General features: G+C 44.0%; 1 protein-coding gene across 2 annotated transcripts in view; it reads right to left on the bottom strand.

The window, feature by feature from the left end:
• The window catches only part of MYO18B (myosin XVIIIB), a 451,547-nt gene that overhangs the window by 417,956 nt on the left and 8,228 nt on the right, over positions 1-25,363 (bottom strand). The window contains exons 4-8 of one of the 2 annotated variants that reach the window (XM_083146506.1): positions 24,435-24,611; positions 15,939-16,137; positions 15,539-15,681; positions 13,464-13,564; positions 2,112-2,175 (exon numbers count right to left, since the gene is read on the bottom strand). In XM_083146506.1, coding sequence (XP_083002632.1) covers positions 2,112-2,175; positions 13,464-13,564; positions 15,539-15,681; positions 15,939-16,137; positions 24,435-24,611 — 684 coding nt within the window. Of the gene's footprint in view, positions 1-2,111; positions 2,176-2,286; positions 2,641-13,463; positions 13,565-15,538; positions 15,682-15,938; positions 16,138-24,434; positions 24,612-25,363 lie in introns of those variants that run through there. The other variant, XM_083146515.1, reaches the window with a different exon arrangement.

Raw genomic sequence — 25,363 nt, 5'->3', positions numbered from 1 at the left:
CCGCCACAGTTCTAGGCATGCCCCCCCAGTGCCACACATATATGCCCCACAGTGCTAGGTATGCCCCCACAGTGCCGCACAGAAATGCCCCCACAGTGCCAGAATAAGCCAGCCGAACAACTTACTGTCCTGCAGTGCTGCTGGCTCAGGCTGTCTCTGGGTCTCGTCTTGGTTGTCCCCCCTCCGGCCTCCAGTCCTCCGCCACTGCTTGTTCCCTTCACAGGGGAGGGAAGCGCACTGCGCATCTCTCCTTTCCATTCACTGTGTCCCTGACTGGGCCATGAGCCAATCATACCTCGCGGACTGGCTCCTGATTGGCTGCCAGCCCGCGAGCTCTTATTGGTTGACAGCCCAGTCACAGTGACACAGGGACGGGAAGGAGAGATGCGCAATGTGCTCAACTCCCTTCCCCTCTGAAGGGAATCAGTTGTGGCGGTGTGGCAGACCTGGGAAAGGCCAAGCCCCCCGCCACTCACATATGCACGCATGTGCAGTAAAAACTTGAGGGGGTATTTGTTATGGCGGTACGGGGTACCGGCACCATATGCTTTAGCTGTACGCCGTACCACCCCGTACCGCCCACCCCTGCTGCCTACAGCAACAGCACTGCTTATATATAATAGCCACAGTTGCCATAGTAGTTGTAACACTGCTTGTACATAATGCCCACGTATCCCGACAGTAGTAATGTTGCTTATACATAATTATACATATACAGTTGTTGACACTAGAAGCGCTGCTTATACATAATGCCCACAGTTGCTGGCACTAGAAGCGATGCTGACATAAGAAGCACTGCTTATACCTAACACCCACAGCTGCCAACAGCAGTACTCTCTCACACTATTTACCTCATTCTGGCTGTCATCCTCTCCTCCTTACTTTCATCAACATACTCCCCTGTAGCTCCACCCCCCTCAGTCCCATGTAGCTCCTCCCCCTTTGATCCATGTAGCTCCACCACCTTTGATCCATGTAGCTCTGCCCCTTTTGGTAGTTGGGAGCCGAGAGGTCGCCTGTACAGCAGCCGGGATGCAGAGCAGGGAGAGCACCTCTCTGCACTTCATCCTCTGCTGAGCAGCTAGCGCCAGGTCTACAGCACCCTCTACAGTTTTTGGCTCCTGGAGCTTGTGCAGGATTTGGGTGAGGTCTTTGGTTCTGTACAGGGCAAATATTGGCTGCTTTATTTTTACACTGTAAATTAGATTTCAGTTTCAACACACACCACCCTAATGTAAATCTCTCAGCACGTTACATTTGCCCCACCTGCAGTGCAGATAGCTTCATCAATTTGAGAGGAAAAAAATCAGCTTTATGATCAGGTCCGAATAACCCCTAATATCTGTTGTCCCTAGTATAGTGCAGGTTCAAGCATACAATAAAGGTGATGATTTGTAGCAAATTAGGTGCATGTGCTGCTTATGCATCTTGAAATAAATACCGCTCTGCATATGTACGTAAATTAGCTATTTCACTGAACATTAGTTTTTGAGTAGTGTATGCCCATTCTACTTCCAGATCCTCATCAGCCACCAGACATCTTGCTACAACAAGGAAAATGACATTTTATCCATTATCCTCAGTATTGTACAGATTGTTTTCCTTTAACTAGTAAGACTTGTTTATTGTACTTGTAATTTCCCTAGCGATCCCCACTTACAATGGAGTGGAAAAAGGTGCATCACGTAAGGAATATAGCTATTATGTAACTTCTGAGGGGAAACAAACAACACAAGTAATCACAGACAGAGTGAGAAGCTAGCAAGGTCAGCACAAGAGATATTTCATATTAACGCATACACTAAAAAACAAGAGCATTGTAACTTCTAATATAATGCTGGCAGTTCAGCAACAAGATGGTGTAGTGTTCTGACAATGCTGCAACAATAACACCATACTGTTCTCACACCCTACAGTGATCAGCAAAGCCTGTCACAGAATGTAGCGATATTATGAATATGTCCTCTAGATAACATTTCTTTTCTCGCTTATACATATTCCCTGTCAGATCGGCCACATATCATGCGTGCGAGCACTCAAGAACAAAAGAGGAACGGGGCAGCAGTTAATCCAGAAAGCGTGCTTATTTGCATAATGAGCCATCTCCCTACCTTCACACATGGCGAGATTCCAAAGGAGTGGCTGTCTGCCATCTGGTGCAGGTGCAGCTCCGACCTGGGAACAGTTAAGAAATATTACAATTACACTGTGCCTAGAATACACATAAACCCAGTTCATGTATTAAGCTATTCCAAAATGCTTTTTACTTTAATACAAAAAGGATACAAGCCAGCCAGCAAACAGCATGTAAAGAAAGAAAGAAATAGAGATTGCATTTAATTTCATAGTGCTGCTTATATGCAACGTCAAAATACTTTGTATGGAAAATTTACTTTATAATGCATCTTAAAAGCAACAGGGTGCAGATTCATTGGAAAATCTGCGTGACATTGCCGCACTTTACGACGGTGGGGATATCGCTCAAAAGCGCTTTTAGTGGTTATCCCTTCATTTTTCCAAACATGATTATTAAGGTTCATACACACTGGGTGTACACATTTTGTATAAGGGATTTCTCGGAAAAAAAAAAAATTCCATACAGTACTTACCTGGTCCCCTGGTGGTGCCCTGATGATCCCCCGACGTCCACGGTGACCTTTGGCAGCATCTCCGGTCTCAGGGGTGCATTGCACGGTGAAATCACTGGCATGCCCGGGCACTCGCGCAATGCACCCCTGGGACCAGAGATGGTGCTGAAGAGGATTCTGAAGGCCACCGCGGACATCAGGGGGCGAGGTGAGCATAAAAAAAAAAAAACATACTCATGTTTGGCCATACATTGCTGCTAAATGAGTTGGCCTCCCAAACTGATATTCCATGATTAAGGCTAGGTACACACCTTTGTGGTGTGTACTTAGCCACAGGTGTTGGAAATCATAAATTAAGAGGAAAGTGCAGGAGCAGAGCATTGTGTCCCTCCTGCAGAGGGTCATGTTGGGAGGTATGTGTTTAGATTGACTTTACACCTGATTGGACGTTTTCACTACCTACCTTAATAACACCCGCCTCTCCCCCTGCTCTTGTTAAGAGTGATAAACAACTAACCAATCAGCTCCTGCCTGACATTTTTCAAACATAGTCTGTGACATGGCAGGTAGGAGCTGATTGGCTAGCTGTTTATCACTCTCCATTTTATCACTATTGAAGCTTCTTGCATCTGGCCCAATATCACTCCTGGAGTGAATCTGTATGCACCTTAAGGCTTGTACCATTACAGTATATCAGAAGCAATTGTACAATAATTAAGTACACACAGACTACTCTATCACATAATCCTTCCCCTGTATTCTTTTACAATTACATTGAATTTGTTAGATGGGGAGGTGAACCCAGGCAATACAGTAGTTATATATACTCTGAAAAAGAATATAGACAAAGTATTCCCACATGGGGCACTCATAGACTAATTAATTGTGTATTCTAGAAAATATATCATCTCATTTAGTGACCCACAACAATGTTTTTTTTAAAACATAACTTTTATTATAATCAATAAAATGATTGTTAAGCCACAAAATAAAAATCATGTGAAAGAAGTAAATGGTGAATATTAAAATACTATTAATTTATTAATGTAATATTAACCATTCACTTCTTTCTTACATTTTTAATATTTTGTGGCTTAACAGCAATTTTGTTATTATAATAATAATAATAATAATAATAATAATAATAACAAGTTATATTTTAAACCTTTGAGTGTCAAGTGAATTTGTCAAAATAGGTGTGAAAATTGCCAAATATTTTTTTTTTTCATCATAATGACCTGAAATGTTTACCTTCTTTAGGAAAAAAAATACCTTTTTAGACAACATTTTGTATTTAAATTTATATAACAAATGTGAGCGACACTGGCATTTTTGCTGGTATTTTGCATATCGCTCACAGAGATTTTGGCTCTCAAAGGGTTAAAATTTTCTTGGGTCATCAAATGAGATGATATATTTTCTAGAATTCACTATTAGGGCGGTATTCAATGAGCCTGATTCGCCATGTTTTTATGGCGAATTTGTGCTGTTTGGCGAATTTTTGACAAAAACGGTGAATCACCCTATTCAATGACCACATGGCGAATACAGTTCAGGTTTTTTTTCGCCATGATTCACCGAGTAGCAATCGCTATCTTTTTATGGTGAAGTGGAATGTGAACTTCTAAAATAAAGTGTTTTGTTTTTTACATTTGGTGTCTAAAAATCAGGAATTTTATTCTGAGGAGGGGCATGCTACTTTTATTCATGTGCTGTAAGCACATGAATATATATTTAATTTAAAAAAAAATATTTTTAACACAGCAGCCAGCAGGGGGCGCCGGAGCCGAGCCGCTCATTACATATTCATATATTCACTGCACCCGATGTTACAATCGGGTATAGTGAATATACGTGGCCCCCTGCTGGCACCCCCGGGGGGCAGCCTGTGCTGCCTGGCACCCGGGGAGCCCACCTGCCTCCCACAAACGTTCAGGGGCAGGCAGAGAGACTTCCATCTCTCTGCCTGGCACCCTCCTCAGGCTCCCTGCGGCAATCGCCGCAGGAGCTCATATTCGCCTGTCAGGGGCAGCGAGCCCCTGACACGTTGAATACCGGAGCCCGCTGGCTCCGGAACGTGGCGAATGTGCAGCGAATCCTAAAAAGGATTCGCTGCACCTCGCAGGGTATTCACATTGAATACCGCCCTTAATCAGTCTGAATGCCGCATGTAGGAAAATCTAAACATGAAATCAAAAGAGTGATCACAAAGGCCTTAATGATGGAATATTCGTTTGGGAGGCCAACTCATTTAGCAGCAATGTATGGCCATACATGAGTATGTTTTTTTTTTCATACTTAAGTCGTCCACGGTGAGTTTCGGGATCCTCTTCAGCGGCATCTCCGGTCCCAGGGGTGCATTGTGCAAGTGTGAACTCGAATATTAATATTGAATATTAAACAGAATAGAAGATGAGGTATTTTTATCTGACAAAACATCATGAAAAAACTCCCCATCTTAGTAACTTTCCCCCACTGCCTGCTTATATGTGATACTGTATTAGCTGAAGCAACGTAAACACATAAAAAAAAGTTGTCACTAGTAAGTGCCACACCTAATATGGTTGAAAAATAACATTTAAAATGATTGGTGCTGCAATACTGATGCAACAAAATGAGCAATTAACAATACTAGGGGGAATACATGTGGTTTGCCAACAGTCACTATGGGGGAGATTCTCTAAGCTAAAAATGCTGTAAGCATCCCCCGCCAGATTTTTATGGCGATGCCCCATAGAAGCCTATGGACTTCTACCGCATCCCACCGCTGCCCCGCATCGCCCCCTCACCTGTGTCCGGGCAGCACAGAGCTGTGCTGCCCGGACCTGTGACCTCCTCCTCCCTGTGACCTCCTCCTCCCTGCACTGATCCTCTTCCGGGTGCAGGGAGGAGGAGAGCCCGGTGCAGCAGCAGCAGCGCTGGGTGTGGGAGGGAAGGAGAAGCCGTCAGGACCTGCTGGGACCCGGCGACTCTCACCGCAAAGGACAGCTCTTAACGCAAGAGCTGTCCTTTGCTATAATTATCGCATATGTTAGAACATATGCGATAATTATAATTGCGATGGGCGGCAGAGATTTTTAGAGAATCTCCCCCTATGACTACTGTACCAACTATATGTTCAACAAGACAAAGCCGAGAGCAGTATGCTGCCACGGTTGTAATGATAGGTAAAGCACTTACCCAAATAAGAATTATCACTTTAAACATGATACTAAAGCATCATGGCAACATAAAGTGTCAGCACTTGCACTGGAGTACACGCTGCTCCTTCTTCGCCTAATATTGCGGTGAGGCAGTATGCACTCACTCAGAAATGCAGAGCACCCCTTAATGTTGTCAGCACATGTGCAGTATGTGGAATCTGCGCACATGCACAACACTTTTATTCATACATTTACACATTCCTTGAGGTAATCTTTGCACACTTTTGGGAGACTAGGGGCGGGATTCTCTAAAATCCGCAGCCCAGTATCGCCGGCCACCGCATTTCTAATGACCGCATATTCTCTAAAATATGCAGTCATTAACGCAAGGGACAGCTCTTGCGGTAAGAGCTGTCCCTTGCGATGCAGCGCCGTTGCTGGACTTCCGGGTCTATGACCCGGGAGTCCATCTGCGCATGCGCAGACTGACACGCCGGCCGCAGGGCATGCTGGGAGGGATCCGTGACGGATCCCTCACACACCGCTGCGGTAAGAAGCCCATAGGCTTCTGCAGGGAACCGCCAGCTTTTGCTGGCGATTCCCTCCGCAGCGGTGACACTGCGGAGGGACATTAGAGAATACAGAAATGCAGTAAAAACCCCGATAACGGGGTTTTTACCGCATTTCTGTAATAGAGAATCTCGCCCTGGGACAGTCTCATATGAAATCTCGTGGAAACTTGATGATGTAGTTTCCAATACTCTGTCATTACAATCCAGGTTTTAAGGTTATATATGCTTGAGTCTTGATCAGTGCCACCAGACAGCCCACACACCACACACATTGCACCCATATTTTTCAATATTTACTTTCCATGATTCCAGTGTCTACAGAGCTGCTGGCTAGAGAGGAAGGGTCCCTGACTTAGGGCGGGATTCTCTTATCAAAATATGCGGTAAAAACACTGTTATCTGGGATTTTACTGCATTTTGATATGCAGGAAAACCCGCACGGCACATGGGCTTCTTAACGTGACCCATTCCACCCCGCAACGACCCCCGCCACCTCACGCCAACTGCCCTCACCTGTGTCCAGGCAGCACAGCGCTGTGCTGCCCGGACCTGTGACCTCCTCCTCGTTTCACTGTAAATCCTCTTCCAGGTGCAGGGAGGAGGAGGAGGAGGAGAGGCCGCCCGCTCGTAGCAGCAGCACATAAGCTGGGTAAGGGAGGGAGGGGGGAGCCGCCAGGACCCGCTGTGCATCGCTGGCTCACCGCAAAAGACAGCTCTTAACGCAAGAGCTGTCCTTTGCCATAATTATCACATATGTTAGTGCATATGTGATAATTATATCTGCGGTAGCCGGCAATGTGGGGCGGACGGGGGGCGCAGATATTAGAGCATCCCGTCTGAGTCTTGACAGGGGCCTTCTCCTCCCTAGAAGCTCCTCTGGTGCAGATGGTTAAATTAAATTGACTGATTAATTTAGTTTAAGCACTAATTAAGTCACCTGTACTCAAGCATAGATATACTATATATATTTTTTGTTGCACATTCGAACAATATAACATAGAAAACATGCAGTTTGCCTCTGCTTTTCAGCTGAGGCAGATGGAATGAGCTTTGATTGGTTAACTCAGTGTTAGGGAAAACACCTGGTGAAATGTGTTTTTTTGAATGAAGTAATTGTGAGGGAGATATATTATTGCAGCACATATTGTGCCCCTATAGTGCTTCTTGCTTCACCTCATTAGGAAGTAATGCTGATGAGCTGTATTAACATCTTGTTTGCTGTATTGGAGGAGTAAAAAAACTCACCCCTCCAGCGATCCCTGCCAGTGCTGATGCGCTGTGTCTCACTGCCAGGTCGGCTGCACTGAGCATGCGCAAGATCTCGCAAGCACTGCAAAATTGCTTTTGCAACCCAGAGCTTAGCAGGCGCCACAACCATAGACAGTAACTGACAATGGGTCTAATGACAGGTGCAACTATCAAAATCAATAGCTGCAGGTGTCGGAACAGTCAGTACTACTGACCGTTCAGATACTGGTGGGCACATCTGAAATATAGTAGCACAACCCTTATCATTTCACACTCGCGACACAAGCGGCCAGAGGGTATGCTTGTAAGTAGCCATGTCAGATCCCTCACACATCGCTGCTGAGTGAAGTCCATGGACCATACCTCCCAACACGACCCTCTCCAGGAGGGACACAATGCTCTGTTCCTGTGCTTCCCTCTTAATTTAGGATTACCAGCACCTGTGTGAGACTGGTTAATTGAAAAAGAAAGGTGTTTTACCACAGGTGCTGGTAATCATACATTAAGAGGAAGTCCAGGAACAGAGCATTGCTTCCCTCCTGGGGTGGGTCATGTTGGGAGGTATGATTGACTGTCTGCTTCAGCGACAGAGGTTTGGTACATTCGGAACTGCTGTTAAAAACCCCAAAAACATATGTACCCAAAATTGACTGTCGACAAATCTACATGCCCTAGTAGCAGCCTTCCTGCTCCACTTCAATGAATAGGTAAAGAAGGAGGAGGAGGAGGAAAGATCCAAATCACCAGGTTGCAAGTAAATAATTGAAAAATACCCTATATGTAGAGTATTTTCCATCATACGTTAGCAGAAATATCAATCGTTTTGTAATCACTTGAAGCAGAATGTGGTTAAGTCAGTGGTTCCCAAACTTTTTTGAATCACGGCACCCTAGAGTATCAGAGTATTTTTCAGGGCACCCCTAGGCCAAAAATTTGTTACTGTAACGATCAGATCAGGTGATCGATCAAATTAACGTATGCCTCCTGTTATGATTATCTGTTCGATCAATGTATGTCTGGTATTGTTGTAAAATTATGTCTCCTGTGAGTATTGGAATCAGGACATGTCTTTTATTATGTGGGTAAACTGTAGGTGACCCTGGTTTGAGTTTGAGGCCTGTATTCCCTCTGTTTGACATCTGTGGACTCCTCTGGAGTTAGGATGTAAGATAAAGATCTGAGACCGTTCATAAACCAGATTGGGGGGGAGAGCAATAGTGTCCAGCCAACAGGCCAAAGTTGCTCTGGCCCTCCACTAAATTACCTCTTATCACTTGAGGAATGTATAAAATCTACTTCAAAGCAGGGACAAATTCTTTATGGGAAAGATCCTATATCTAGGGACCTTCACTAGGCTCAGCAAGGGAATGGTTAAAAATCCCAAGGGTGGGAGGGATGACGGAGTCTTCAAGGTATAACTAAGACCCTTCTCCCTATAGTCAGTGTCACTACCTGGGGGTGTAGCAAACAGGCTGTAAGCGACCAGAGATTTCTTGTGGAGAACCCCCCCACGTCAGGATTGGTACTTAAGTGTAAGATACGGTTCTGTCATTTTTCCCTTTTATTTTATTTCTGAAATTGCATTTAATCTTGTGTGTACTTTTAAAATCATTGTAATATCTTGTAACTATTTTCTAAAGCTCTGTAGTATTTCTAGGAATAAATAATACATATTCTCAGTCCTGGTTCTGTGTTCTTAAGACTCATTAGCTCTCAGAAGAGAACGCTCCAGCGTGTTACCATTTGTATATTGTATTGTGCGGTCAGGTGCGAGCCAAGCCGCCCCTTGCGCAGTTTCAAGCGCTAAAATCAGGTTTTGGCTGGTGGCAGTGTACCTCAAGTAAAGGACCCGAGAGTCCAAAGTGAACCCCAGTCACGGCCGGAGCTGCTCAGATTGACGTATCGGAGCAGGCGACTGGTGGGTCCGTGACAGTTACCAAGAATAAAAAATAATAATTAAATAAGTTGTGCTTAAATGTTATCCTTAGGTCCAGTTGTGTGGTGAGAAACATGATTCACTTCTGTTTATCCACATATTTTATAACTGAAAGCCACAAGCACTGATTTTGCCCATTACATTGACCATAAACAATTTGAATTGGTTCTTGACCACCAACCTGAGGCACCCCTGCATGTGCTCCGAGGCACCCCAGGGAGCCACGGCACACAGTTTGGGAACCACTGGGTTAAGTAAAAAAAGGCAGAAAAATTTAAGATTGGAAGTCAACCCATAGCGGCTTTTGGAAGTGAAGTCATAGCGTACGTCTAAGCTAAAGGGGTACCATAATATCAGTTGTTTCTAAATAAATAGCTCAATCTTCCTAATTCTCTTCACTTTATTCTCCCAGATATATCCAGCATATGGCCATATGGCCTATAAGGGAATAGGAATAGGGAAAAAGTAGTATAAAAGTTTAGATAGTAAAATTATATTAGCAGATGCTATTCTACTTCACCAAGTCATACTAATTAGCAGCCATGTCTGCAGTGCAGCTTTCATGACTTAAATAAGGAAGTTCGCATAGTAAAAATGATCAGAATTGTTTACAACCGGCCCTGCAGTAAAAAGAAAGAATATAAAAGGCCTAATAATCAAGGCAAAGGGCAAAAACCAAGGCTGATAAGGGGCAGCTTCGGCACTGATCTCTACCATCCTCTTCATAATAACAGTGTAGCATGGGACCCCCAGTACAAGTCAGCAATCTGCTGAGAAATAAAATGCATCTATTATCCCTGTTACAGATACACCACCGATAATCCGGCACCCTGAGTATAATTACTATGCTGGATTGGCCATTTTGCCAGATTAAGAGTGGTATCACCACAGTGCCTCCTCCCCCCCCCCCCCCACACACACACACACCTGTCTCACACCCGCACACTTCTAATGCCCCCACATGCCTCCCTCCCACAGTCCACCCTCCCAAACATCTGTCCTCTCTCTGCCAGCAGTGCCTTTTCTCCCACCCCTACCATGCAGAGCAACTCCCTCTCTGAGAGCAGCATCACTTCTCCCACCCTCAGTGCGACTGCCTCCCACAGTCCACCCCCCCCCCCCCCCAAGCATCTTGACTTCCTCTATCTGCCAGCAGTGTGTTTTATTCCACCCCTACCATGCAGCGCTACTTCCTCTCTAACAGCAGCACCACTTCTCCCACCCTCAGTGCGACTCCCTCCCACAGTTCACCCCCTCCCCTTTGCCACGCATCGCGACTCCCTCTGTCCGCAAGCAGCGCCACCCCCCATGCAGTACAACTCTTTCTCTGTCAGCAGCGCCACTTCTCCCACCCACTGAGTAAATCCCTCTCTCCTGCTGCCCCTCTAAACCCTCATAAATCCTAACTACCCCTGCCACCTGATGTGTCCAGATTAAAGCAGGTGCCAGAAAATCGATGTTGTATCTGTATAGTTAAAGATATTCCACGAGTTAGCAACACAAACATTGTTATCTATATTTCTGTCGGCAAGGCCAAACTGGATTATGGAAAAACTGCATACATGTTTGTGTGAGCAGTACGGTATTCCTGGGGCACATGGCTCTGGTATTTGCCAATTCAGTGTAATGTGAGCTGTATAACAGTGGGTTATACCACGGTGTAAGTGCAACAACAAAGTTTGCCCCATTTGTGCTTATACAATTCAATTTCGTAATTATGGGCCTTATTCAGTATGGAATGCTAATAAGAGAATTAGCAGTGAACTGTGAGCAGGAAGCCACTGGACACACAGAAAGGAAAACAACTATTTTGTGAGTGCATTGCAAATATAAATTCAGAAAAACAACAAAATGAGAGTAAGGTTGTGCGGTTGTATTGTCTCCCTAATTTTAAGGAGCTGTGCTACACTTTGGAACAGTATAAAGGATAAGAATATACAAGTAAATATTAATCACAATAGTGTTTCATTCCATTCTAGTGTCTATATTTTATGAATATATTCAACAAGAGAAGTGAATGATTTCTTTTAAGCTTTTTCAAATCCAAGGGACAAATACATATTTACATATCTCCCAGGTTCCTCTCCGCCGCCTGAATTCACTAGAGTCCCTTATTCAGACAGTAAGACAGAGTCTTGTCTGTTACACATCCCACCACGACTAAGCTGGCAGAAGCCGCTCCAGTGTCAGATGAGCAATGTCACAGCTAAGGACAAGGAGACTCGCTGTTTACCCATTTCCTATGCATCGGCCTCCTTTTGATTACCATTAGACGTTGTCTTGACATGGGACATTAATCAGGCTATTCCCAGGCTGTAAAAAGCCCATCGCCTGAACCATGTATCAAATCCTTTACAGACAATGTCAATATAACATGAAGCCGATAACCGATGGCTGGAAGCTTTTTCTAAAAACCTCCTGGGCTCTATCACTGCCAGCTAAAGTGCTGCTGCTGGCTAATAATAAAAAAAACACACACAAGAGCAGTCTAGGTTTTATCAAGTGCAATTTGAAGTGGTGGATGCTAATGCATGGTTAATGAAGCATTATTTACATTCCAACACAAGAACCCTAAGAGGTCCCAGGAGGACTCTTCTACTGTGAACATACAGTTGGTGAAGGAGCAATGTAAACACAATTCTCGTGCCTGCCATAGAAATTCATTACTTATTTATAAAGAACCAACACATTCTGCAGCACTATGCAATAGGGAGATTGTGTCTATTGAAGCTGGTAATAGGGTCAATCTAATGAAAATAGATAAATTATTGTTATGATAATAACCCATATTTAATAAGCAACAATACATATGACATACACAGTGCTCTCTGTTATATGTGAAAAGTGCATCTATAGACCACCCCCCCCCCCTCCCCTATGCTCCCAATAATTGCACAATTCTACAGCAATACTTTGGAATTCAATAGATGAAAATCTGATTTATGATGTGCATTCTGCATGTATGCTACGCCACCTAGTGCTGAAAATCGTGAACTACAGAAATGTCACATGAAAATAATCACTGAAAAGCTGTAACACCATTAAAGGGAAATTCTCTAATAGCATAATCTGAAGACAGCAGAATGTTGTTGCAAAATTTAAAAAAAAAATGCAGTTGTATAGGCTATTAGTTGCAGGATACATAACCTCGCACGACTATACATTGGATCATGCAGCATGTACGGCCAATTGAACTATCCTGCCATTGGTGTCAGGTTGGCTTGGATATACATAATTCTGATGTGTACACGGCCATATTCAGCCTCTCTCCTCAGCAGTCCAGGTTTTATGGACAGTAATGCTTCCGCACAGGTGATTTAATTAGTGACTCAGTTATTGTGATGTAACGATCTGTGCTAGCAAGGATATCCTTCAAACCTGGCCAGTTATGCTAAGTACACACTTGTGAGCACGTCAGAGGGTGTATAACCCCAACAAGCCTGTTCACAGACAAATTGTGTCAGCCTTGCAGCACAACGGTTAGCGATATATCTGCAAATATATCGTCCGTGTCTACGGAAGGTCCATACACTTGCTGCAGGGACTGACAGTGACTGAAAGCACAACTGGGCTGGCAAATGTCAATGCCCACCCAGGGGTGATGCCAGGAACAACACATGGGCCGACAATCAGTAAGTGTGTATGTACTTACCAATCATCAGAATAGGGTGTACCCAGCATTGGGGACCGAAATTGGGAAACACTGATCTAGAGGTTTAATTGTATAATTAAGGGATGGGATTATCAGAATGGATAAAAGGAAGTGATGAACATATGGGAGAACAAAGAGTGATCAAAGGGATTTGGTGAAGGGAAATGAGAATGCATGAAGATAAACAGATCTAAAAAGAAACGGTGACTAAGGAATGAAAGAAAGACAAAACATTAGCAAATACTTTAGGGACTTGTGGAGTATAGAAAAAGAGCTATAGACTACACGTATGTAAAACTTAGACAAGCATTCCAATTTCATTACCTGAGATCTAACTCTACTCCAGTCAGCAATTGTGAGAAGACATTAAAATTACTTTCTCCTTCTGGCTGTTGAGCAACACGAATCCTCTCCAAGAGCATGGTCTGGAAATAAATACAGAAATGTTACAGCTTCTCCACCCTGTACAACATGATCAGTTCTGTCCACACAAGACAGACAATGCAGAGATTTCTACTTTGTAACATGAAACCAAAAGTAACTTAAGGTCCATACACACTGGGCCACTTTGGCCAGCGTGTATGGACAGCGATGATCGGTATCATCGTTGGGGGGAAAGCCGCTCAGTGCATGCACACTGAGCTACTTTTCCCCTGCCCGGCACCATCAGCGGGGGGGGGGGGTCAGCGCTATGCAAAGCCGTCCTCAAAGCCGCTCACCTGCTGGTATCACCAGCAGAGGAACGGCTTTCCCGGCGATGATGTGGAAGCACGCATCACCGCTCACCAATCATTGCTGGGGCATACACACTGGCCGGCTTTGAGCCGAAAGCTGCTCAAACTTGCTGTTTTGAGCGGCTTTCAGCTCAAAGTCAGCAAATGGGTAGAGATTAGTTCAACAAAATACAAATAACAAGTTTATATCTATGCAGCTGTCCACTTCATGTGATTTGCATCATGTTAGCGCAGTATATGTAGTGCAAGTTCTGTGCCATCACAATGCACAGCTCCTGCCATAGGCACCGATTCCGTGGGTGCTCCTGGGCCTGAGCACACATGGTAAATGTTAAGCACCCACCAGGCTTGTCAGCACGTCAGACTGCAGACAATTGTACAGCGCAGGGCCGGAGGGAGCGTGGCGAGTGGGCAGAAGGGAGTGTGTGCTGATGTCCAACCGTGCAGAACGACAGCCTGTACAGGGCAGAGTGTGGCGGGACACCGGGAGGGAGGGAGCTGACCTCATACTGCAGGCAGTACAGGGCAGAGTGCAGCGGGAGATATATCACTATATGTGTTCACTATATCAGCAGTGTCTCACAGACGTGCTGATTTAGGATTGTGCATTTGCTCTGTGATGTACAGTATAGTCATGTGAGTATTAATACTAAATCATTTTGGTGGCATCGATTACTTTCAATGCATTTCATGGCAGTGGCGTAAGTTCGTCCCAGTTGCCCGGAGGCAAGATAAATATTGGTGCTCCCCATACACATATACACCACCTTATATAAATACATGTTTTCTATATTATGTTTTAAATTAAGAGAGTGTGACATTTATGGTCTTGCTAGGAGGGGGCCACTTAACCGTTATCAACGACTTTCTATTAAGTGATTGAAATATGCAGGGGAACAGAGGTGCCACCTTGGGAGCAGGAGTCCGGCAACAGATGACTCCATTGCCTCCCAGAGTTCTGCCTCTGTTTCTTGGTGTGTATAGTTACATTGTGCTGTAATGTGTAAAAAGGGGAACTCTGCTGCCGTAATTTGAAAATTGGAGACAACTGTGCTGTGTAATATAAGTTGGTATTATTTTGTAGCCATGCCCCTTCCCCATGAAGCCACTCCCTTATATTTTTGGCTTGAGCACCCATCAGCAAAAACATAAAATCGGCACCTAAGGCTCCTGCCCATGTATGCACTCCACTGCACTGCACAGCTCCTCCCCATGTATGCACTCCACCACAAGCGATTATTGGACTGTGCCTATATATGGGAGCCGTTTGTACAAAGGCAGCCAGCGAATGTTAGCAATTGCAGGCTGCTCGCAGTGCGATTGACACCCTGCACCCTTTTAGGGTGATAACTTAGCATTTTCTGGGAGTGTTCCAGAAAATGCAGGCCAGGAAGCAAGGACCGCTGTCGTCATCAGCGGTTTCCTTCTCCCCACGACCTCCGTAGCACTAAGTAAGTCTAGACTTTTTCGACGCTTCTAAGCAGTTGGAAATCATTTCCTGGTGAATGATTTATCCCCCTGTGTTCACAGGGGCAGGGAGTGAGTTTGGCGGGGCAGCGTTTACCTAATCTCTGGGCTTCCAACATTCGCAGCCTAGCGAGCAGGTCTGAGTGGGGCCCATACTTCTCCATCAGATGTGGTGATGTAATAACTGTGGCTGATTACCTGCAGGTGTCCCGCTGTTACGCGTCCAGCAGCATTGAAATCCAGAGACATAACCATAGAGAAGCGAGTAGAGTTATTGCAGTCACTTGACGACACACAACCAAACGACTTCAGAATAGTGAACATTGCTTGAATCTTCTCCACTGGGAAAACACAGAGATGTTATCTGAGACTGAGCAGCTTAGCTTTACCCATCTGTGTCTTAATGCAAACTCGGATTAAATATACAGTACACAGTAATGAAATGACATTTTAGAGTTACTAATTGATCAATTGTAACCAAGTACTACAAGTTGTAACACTGCAAATAGTAGAAACATTGCTCGATTATTAATAGTAGCATAATAGTAACTAAATACAAGGCAAACAATGTAGTGGGATAGCTTAAGCAGCTTGCTACCTGTTACTCTGTTGCCCACGCTCCCAGCAGCATCTACCAGGTATTCCAACGCAGTCTGGCAGCATGTTGATTTTCCTGCACTACTTCTGCCCAACGGCACAATTGTCTGATCCTGGCACTGGGTGAGCATGTTCCAATAGGCTTTCTGAGCCACCGAGCAGATGTGAGGGGACATTCCGTCCTTCTTCCCTTTGAACACCTAGTGTGAAGCGTAATGGGAGTTAGCATCTCTGTGATAAGCTCTGCAGTAGGCCGACATTCACACACCACGATTCCTATACCTTGAATAATCCTTTGTCCTGTGTTAAAGAAATCTGAACTCATGATATTAGAAGCTCTCCTGGTGATACAATAGGCATCAATCTTTGCTAACATTTATAGCCTTCAGTAAATATAAAAAGACAAGGCCAGGGGACAAGTGCTTTTATACAGGTCATGAAACTTCCCAGTCACTCCTAATATCCTTTGAATTTTCCACCTTTATTCATAATGCACAAGTTTCAATTTGAGACAATCCATTACAGAACATTTTCATGAGTCATGTGACGCCATCCACTGTATAAGGTTATAGTTTGCATTTTCTAACAAATGATGCTACAACTGCTGGCTAAATATAAAGATTTCCTTTACTGTATATTTAAATGTAAATTCATGTATTTGTGCATTATTATTCATTTAACATGTTTTCCTTATCTGAATCTACTGGTAATAAATACAAAAAAAAAATCAAAACATCAAAACAAAAAGAAAAACAGATCAATAGATATGCTGAAGAGCTGAAATACTGTAACTGCATCATCCAAGTGTTTTACAGACTTAAGCCTCGCACACACACACAGTGACGGGTGCCACGTGCTGAGCGATACTGCTTAGCACAGATCGCTCAGCGCACATCAATGCACCAGCAATGTGTGCTGAGCGATCTGTCATGGTCAGTGTTCTCTGGTGAGAGCAGGGCTGCCATCAGAAATTGTGCGGCCCGGGACTGACAAAATAGGTAGGGCCCCCCTTCCTTTTCTCGAACGCCTGGAATGTCTGTGGAGACCTCCAGTGTCTGCAGCACTGGCCCCTCTACTCAACCTCTAGCTTGCTTCGAGGGAAATGTGAACTTTGTTTATGACAAATTATACTTTACAAACTCCAGTTCTGGGCCCGAGACTGGAGTCCCCGCAGTCCCCCCCCTGATGGCTGCCCTGAGTGAGGGAATACTGGCGATGACTAGATTTATACTGCATGCAGTATAACCAGGTGCGTAGCTTTGTTTGGGGGCCCCCCCGCGCCGTTAATGGGGGGGCGCCCCCCCTCCCCGTCCGGCCGGCCCCCCGTGCCTTCCCCCTGTGCCTGCCCCCCGTGCCACCTGTGCCCCCTCCCCCCATTGCCGCATGCTTACCTGTCCGCGCGTCCCAGCTCCCCTCCTGGCTTCAATAAATTCTATGCACACGGACCACGATAAAATGGCCGCTCCCATACCGCAGACAGTTTCAGAGAACAGTCTGCTTTATGGGGCGGCCATTTTATCGTGGTCCGTCTCCATAGCATTGATTGAAGCCAGGAGGGGAGCCGGGACGAGCGGACAGGTAAGCATGCAAGGGATGGGGGGCGGGGGGATTACTATAGCACCGCAGCCCCCCCGGCGCCCCCATATGCACAGCACCCCCCCGCGACCGCGGGGGCTGCGGTGCTATAGTTACGCCAGCAGTAGCGCACGCAGGGGGGGTTTCTGAGTACCCAGAAACCCCCCCAGGAGTCTAAGGGCCCTAGGCTGAAAGCTGAGGGTCTCCTCTTTCCATGGGTACAAGAATTTTAAAAATCGGCCCTTGGGAACCGGAGATATCTGACTTCAAAGCAGTGGTCCCCATCCAAGCCTGTTAATTGCTCTGCCCAGTCAGATATTTCAGGTTCTGTCTGACTTAGAGTTTTTCTGAGGATATATTCCAAAAGCTGAGACTCTCCCCCTTTGAGGAACACTAGTAGCTTGTCTCTACTATTCACAAAACCAGAAATATCAGCCTTCCAGCAGCTGGTTACTGCTCCAGCTCCACACACCTGGTATGTAGTTTTATATTCTTGTTGGCAGATTGTTTTGCCTCCTGAACTCTGATCCCCTAGTCCCCAGTACCATTTGGTAGGTGGGATTCTCTATTTTTTAATTCCATTAAAATCTAAGAAATCTATTTCTGGGAACTGGAGATAACTGCAGTCAAGCAAGCTGTCCTCCCACCAGAAAATTATGAATAATAAGCCCACTCCACTATACACCCCTCCTCTGCATATTAAACATCCTCTACCACCCTGGAAGTTATGTATCAGGGCCCCTTCATTCTGCCCAATGCCCCCTTCTCCCACATCTGTACAGTAAAGGGGTAATTAGTGGAAATTACTGATCCAGGCCCTACATGCTGAGCGGTTGATATAATACCCCCTACCACCCGTGGGACATGAAAACTTCCCCAACCCCTACTGCTGGAGGATCGGTAGGGGCCCCAATACATTGCTATGCCCAGGGGTCTACACTGCTGTTATGTATGTGTGTGTGTGTGTGTGTGTGTGTATATTATTATTTATATACATTTGGTCTATCTATAATACTTTAACTGACCTGGCATATACTGGGTCACCTAAGTGTCCATCTCCGTGCTTTGCTCCACCCCTCTGGAAACCCCCTTCTGAAAATCCTGCGTTTGCCACTGGCCACTGAGTATAACCTAGTCAGGCGATAGCGACGCAGTATAAATCTAGTCAGAATGCTTAGAAATAGAGCTACAATCACCCCGTGTGTACATTATTACATTATTGCTTGTATTCCATATAGTACTGTCTGTATGTATAAAATAGTTTACCTTATACAGCTTTACAAATAAATGAAACTGTATCGGAACATAGTAAAGGGTTATTACAGTCTCTGAGGTAGAAAAGACTACATAGGAATAAATTACTTACTGCAAAGTTTACTATCATTACTGTGCTTCCACTCATACTAAGAATAACAAACAGTATATTTATAAGTGAATTGTATACAAATGTTTGCAAAAAAATATACAGGTAAATTAATAAAACAACATTTGAGTGTCCGAAGAAGACAGCTGAGAGCCCAGTACAGACATTATAACTGGACTGCCCAGTTTACCAGTCCTACATAAATAATGTACTGTTTATATGAGTTTGTTTTTACCTCAGTGCATTTATTGAAGGGACAGAAAATGATGCCAGCAGTGACCATATATCAGGCATGTCCAAACTAAGGCCCTCCAGCTGTTGTGAAACTACACATCCCAGCATGCCTTGCCATAGTTTTAGTATTCACTAATAGCAAAACTGTGGCAAGGCATGATGGGACTTGCAGTTTCACAACAGCTGGAGGGCCATAGTTTGGACATGCCTGCCATATATGATAGAGCAGTGCCCAACTTATTATGCCTGCAACGTGCCATTAATATGGATATTGTGGTTATGAGCAAGATCTTATCACTCAATGTGAAATATGATAGTAATAAAATTCTGTTAGATTTGTTATGCCATTGTGAATGCCCAACATGCTTCTAATATGCCAGTGGCACCCTCAGCCTGCAAAATTTACTGTATCAATGATAATAGCCATCAAGATCTAATTTGCATTTTTAATGCCCATCGACACGTAATAGGCCAACTATAATGCCTAAAGACATAATATATGAGTGAGAATGTCTAGCAAGATCACATATAATACCCATAACGCAGGCAAATTTAATATGCCAGTGATGATTTTCAATAAGGCATTCATCAGTAATACTGCTCAGCCATTACCTTTAGTAACCATATCCATAAACCTGCAACTATCCAGAAAAATGTCAGATAAAAGTAATATCCAGAAAGCTCTCAATCAGTGCAACGAATATCCAGAAAGACGCCAGTTTAAAGCAGTAGTGGTAATGTCCAGAAAGATGACAGAATGTAGGAGTATAATCCAGTATGATGATAAATAGTAGCAGCAAAGACTCATACAATGATGGAAGAGTTGTAGATATATCTATAAGGTGCCCATACGGTACCCACAACCCCCACCACACACACAGACTACTCAGAGCTCTCACAATTAGGTTCTGGCTGGGCCAGTAAGGGTTTGGACAGGGAAGGGGGTTGTTAGGTTTAGGCACTAGGGAGGGACTTAGGGTTAGGGTGCGGTGCAGGGAAGAGGTTAGGGTTAGGCTGCGGGGGATATGGAATAGGCACTTAAAAGGGGAATTAGGGTTAGACATGGGGGTATTGGTGTTGGGCACTAGCGGGAGTGTTATGATCAGGCTACAGGGAGGAGGGTTAGGTTGTGGGGAGGGTTATAGTGGCAGGGGGAGTATTCCCTGCTTTGGGATACCATTGACGATATTCTGAATGCCAGCTTCCCACACGCCGGTCATCTGTATGTACCCACACTGCTGAGAAATAAACACCAGCTAATTATGGGGCTCAGGAGGTCGCAGCAATTAGGTGCAGGGGGAGGGCCAGGCCCCATTGCAGCCAGCTACCCTGCACCTATTTTAGCTACTACACCCTTGAAGTAATGGTAGTGCCCAGTACAATAATCAATACGGTTGAGGAAATGTACCATAGAGTGGAGTAGAGGCATAGAGTGCCTCTTCAGCTACATTCCCATCTATGGGTGTCCAGCTACTGTCTGCTAATGGGAGTGCTACTCAGCAACATGTACAGTCATATACAGTATGATGATCGTAGGTGGAATGTAAAAGCCTTCCCTTTTGAATAACTTGTGTTATTCTGGTGATTTTCTGGCAAGTTTTACTTTTAAGTTAACATATTATTTATTTATTATTATTTATTTATTAACAGTTCTTATATAGCGCACACATATTCCGCAGTGCTTTACAGAGAATAGTTGAACATTCACATCAGCCCCTGCCCCAAAGGAGCTTACAATCTATATTCCCTACCACATGTACACGCACACACAGACATTCGAGGGTTAATTTTTTTTTTTGTTGGAAGCCAAATGACCTACCAGTATATTTTTGGATTGTAGGAGGAAACCGGAGTACCCGGAGTAAACCCACGCAAACACGGGGAGAATATACAAACTCCGCACAGTTAGGGCTCAGCGCTGTGAGGCAGTAATGCTAACCATTACACCATCCGTGCTGCCTATATGACATATGCAACAGAATGAGAATAGTTTCTGTAAAACCTGACAGAATCAATATTGAAGCAATGCAAGTTGTAATTATTTTTAGTTTTAAAGGTATAAGTTACCAGATGTAAAAGGCAGTGAGTTGTAAAGTCAATGAAAATGCCATATAAATACTTTCAGGATAAAAGAGATTCCTCTGGCAGATAAGAAAGCAGAAGCCATCTGTTTCAAAGTGGGAATCCAACTGTAGGAGTCTGGATGCTAACGGCAGGTCACTCATGTGCATTACAGTAGAAAAGTAGTAAATACACTGATTGTCCCCCAGTGACTGCCACCCCTGCTATAGTACCTTATGTTGTGAATTAAATGTGTCCCCCACATGTTTCCAATGCCAACCTAAGAAAAGTGCTGGTTTCATGGTGGGTTTCTACAAGTTCTTGTATTTTATTTGCTGTGTAAAAGTATACCAGATTGCCTGCGATGGGTAGGTTTGTATCCCAACGTGCATCATCAGCAGGTTGGCAACCCAGACAAGGCTGGCATCAGAAATTGTGTGGCCAGGGAATGCCAGGTGAGATCTCCAGTGTCTACAACACTGGCCGCAATACTCAACCTCTACATTGCTTCAAGGGAAATGTAAACTTTGTTTATGAAAAATTACACTTTATAAATGCCAGTCCTGGGCCCCCTTTCTGTCTGGGCCTGAGACAGGAGATCCCGCAGTCCCCCCCCCCCGTCCCCCGTCCCCCCATCCCCCCAATGGCTGCCGTGAACCTTTTCACTTTCACTTTCTTTTACATACCACACATTGTGTGAAAGCCTAGTGACAATTTCAAAGCGATGTTTGGTGCATCCCCTATGGCTGTTCCTAATTAGTTTGTACAAGTGAACAATTAGAAGCTAGCAAGCGCATTTGCATTATATCAAGGGACCATATTATGGTGCTACTCCACTCTGCGGTCAGGGCCATCCCCACGTTAGCCCTGGTATTCATGGCATTACTAGGGAGCACAATAAAATGGGAAAAAAATTGAGATTCAAAAATAATAAGTGTATCCTTCCCATATAGATATATATGTGCCCCTTGAGTAATCTGTATGCAAAGTGTTTTTTTTTCCCTCTTGATTTAATGAGTTGTGAATAATGTTAAAATATTTTATCATAAATAGTTGCATGCGTTTTGCAAATAACAAAGCAAGTAGCCTAAAAAAAATTCAATGAGAAGTCCTGAAAATGTTATAATAAAAAGGTTAAAGTGAAATGCCAAGTTTAAATATAGTAGCTGTTATTTGCAAAGATAATATTAGTGCTAAGGTTATCCAGCCGTACTCCTAATCCTTTTGCAGCCAATTAGCAAAAAAGATAAACATGTTTGTACCTCACGTGTCCTTTGCTGTACTTTATTAAACAATAGTATTTGATAGATATATGGCGCCACCCAGTGTATTCAGTGAAAAGTACAGATGGAAATCAAATGTATTATCACAAGAAATTCATTAAGCTGGCAATTGGATGCATCTCTATATACAGTATACTGTATTACAGGTAGTAGATAATTAATACGAGAACCCCAAAAGGGAAGCATGTAATAGGTCTACAGGTACAAAAGGTTGACAGGATGAAAAGGTTGTCATGGAAATTGATCGACAAAAAATGGTTGACATAAGAATATTTTCTTTTATTGGGAGGTCATTTCTATCATTCATCACCTGTGACCACTATGTACTATCCACTTGTGTTACATCCTGCCACTCATCGTGCCAATACTAATGGTATATGTACTAACATATGCAATTAGTACCGCAAAGGGCAGCTTTCCCGAGACGAGCTGCCCTTTTTTGATGCGTTCTGGTATCTGGACTTCCAGGTTTGTGACCCTGGAGTCCCTTTGTGCATGTGCAGAGTGATGAGGGTGGCTGCAAGGCATGCTGGGAAAGCTTAAATCGAATCCCTCACAGAGCGATGTGGAAAAAAAGCCCATAGGCTTCCTATAGGGCAGGGGTGGCCAAACCGGTCCTCAAGATCTACCCACGGTCCACGTTTTCCAGGTTACCTAGCTGGTGCACAGCTGTAGTCATTACTAACTGTCACATTTTAAAACCTGCTGCATTCATTCCTACTATAGATCCACAGGTCACCTGGAAAACATGTACCGTTGGTAGATCTTGAGGACAGGTTTGGCCACCCCTGCTATAGGGTAACACCAGCTACTGTATAGCTGGCACTACCCTCCACATTGAAGCCCTGGCATCGGGGCTTTAGTATATTTGGAAATGTGGCAGAAACCCTAAAAAAATCACTGTTTTTTACTGAAATTCTGGTTTAGTGCTGTCGTTAATGTAATCGCACGCTTGCTTCAGGAGAAATGTGATCTGTACAGGTTACTATTCACAATTGTATTTCACATGGATGGTAAAGTTGGAACAAAAAGAAGTTTTGTCAACCATTTGTGTGTTGCCCTATTGAATCTGTTGACTGTTAGATAGCTTCAGGCATGCAGGGCTTGTACTGTTCCTTCACTATCCACACCACCACTGGTTGCCTTTAGTAGCCAGGTGGCGAACGAAGCGGAGCGAGCCACCATGCCCGAAGCGTGGTGAGCAAAGAAAACCCGCGAGGGTCCGTTTGCGTCCTTTGTTCCGACCTTGCTCCCTCTCCCAGCCCCCTGTCCGGGTCCTTAAGGTGAAGGGTAACTAGTCACAACCATTGACTCAGGGGTAAATGTATGAAGCTTAAGGTGCCCATACACGGTGAGATTTTTCCTGTGTGTTTTGTACTTAATCGCATGATTCCCGCGGGAGCACACATCGCATCGCACCGTGTATGGGCACCTTTAGAGAAGTGGTATCTACCCCCATAAAGAAAACATGCAAGGTGATAATAACCAACCAATCAGTTCCAATATGTAAATTGACAGTTAGGAGCTTATTGGCTGGAACATTATCACCTTGCACAAAACGTTCTTTATGGGGATACATAACACTTCTCTAAGCTTCATACATTTACCCCCTCATTCTCCAGCACTGTGAAGTGGAAGCTATAATGTTTCATACTATCACTTAAAATGTTATTATTTTTCTGACTCACAGTAAGTAAAGGAAAGCTTATTCCTAGGAGCTCTTCAACCACTGAAGAGAAAAGCTCACAAAAGTGACCTCAAACATCTACAACAAATGTGTTAACCGCACAGCTGGTAAGGCTAATATAAAACAAAAACATGAATTACATTGTACAGTACCTTCTAGAAATATTTTGTCTATCCCCTTGTGCAAAATAAAACACAGGCCTTCATCATTTCACTTACCAGAGCCAAATCTGGTATGTATGAAACTTCATGTCCCGGTTATCATTTAAAAGACCAAAAAGAACATGGTACCAACCTTGTTAGACAAACTGGGGATGGGCACACTTGGTTTTAGAACAATCAGGTTTGGTCCGGCATTGGTGTGAATAAGCTGGGACTGGTAACGGTGCCACAGAGTGTTAATCACACTGGATTCATTCAGACTAATAAGTGCTGTCAAATCTTCTGCATAGTCAAATTTGGATGGATTTGTCTATTGGAAGGAAATAAACAAAACACCCAATTAGTCTACAAGGTTTTATTCTACACAAAAATGCTCTTCACAATTGAAGTTGTATTGTTGGAGATACAAATCTGAATTACATAAAAGCATACTGTATGGCTAATTTGAAAGAAACAGTTTTTTGTAGCATATCAAGATCACCTTAATCTGGTGCATTTGACCTCTACTGTACATATCACACTTTCAAAGAACACCAACCAGCCCTACCAATTATAGATAGTAACAATATCCTAATTTCACACAAATTTTTAAGAAATCAGTTTAGTAGGTTGCCCAATGACCTCCAAATACATACAACACTGGAGGACCGGCGCCAAAGCAATGGCCACCACTCTGTGACCCAAACAAGGTCTACGTAATAATGCACCCAAATAACTCTCAATTCAGTTTATTAAAAAAAATCCATAAAAAGCATAAAATTGTTTGTGTCAGTTTTTACAGAGTTTTCACATAAGCTTGAATCAAATCATAGTTGTACACAGTTGTATGCCCCTGATGAATTCTCTATGAGATTAATCGCGTTGGGTACTTATACAAACTGTGATTTGATTCAAGCAACTGTAAAGACTTTGGGAAAATTGCCAAAAACAATTTTATGCTTTTTATGGATTGGACACAAAGTGGTGACCACTGCTTTGTCAATTGCAAAAGCAAATTCTCTCTTTAATGGACAACATCTTGAGCACTGTGGGGGGGGGGGGCAGATGTAACATGTGCAGAGA

This window comes from Crinia signifera, chromosome 1, assembly GCF_055691185.1.
Source record: "Crinia signifera chromosome 1, ASM5569118v1, whole genome shotgun sequence".
NCBI lineage: Eukaryota > Metazoa > Chordata > Amphibia > Anura > Myobatrachidae > Crinia > Crinia signifera.
Note: the sequence above shows the minus strand (reverse complement) of the source record. Positions and strands in the feature narration are given on the sequence as shown.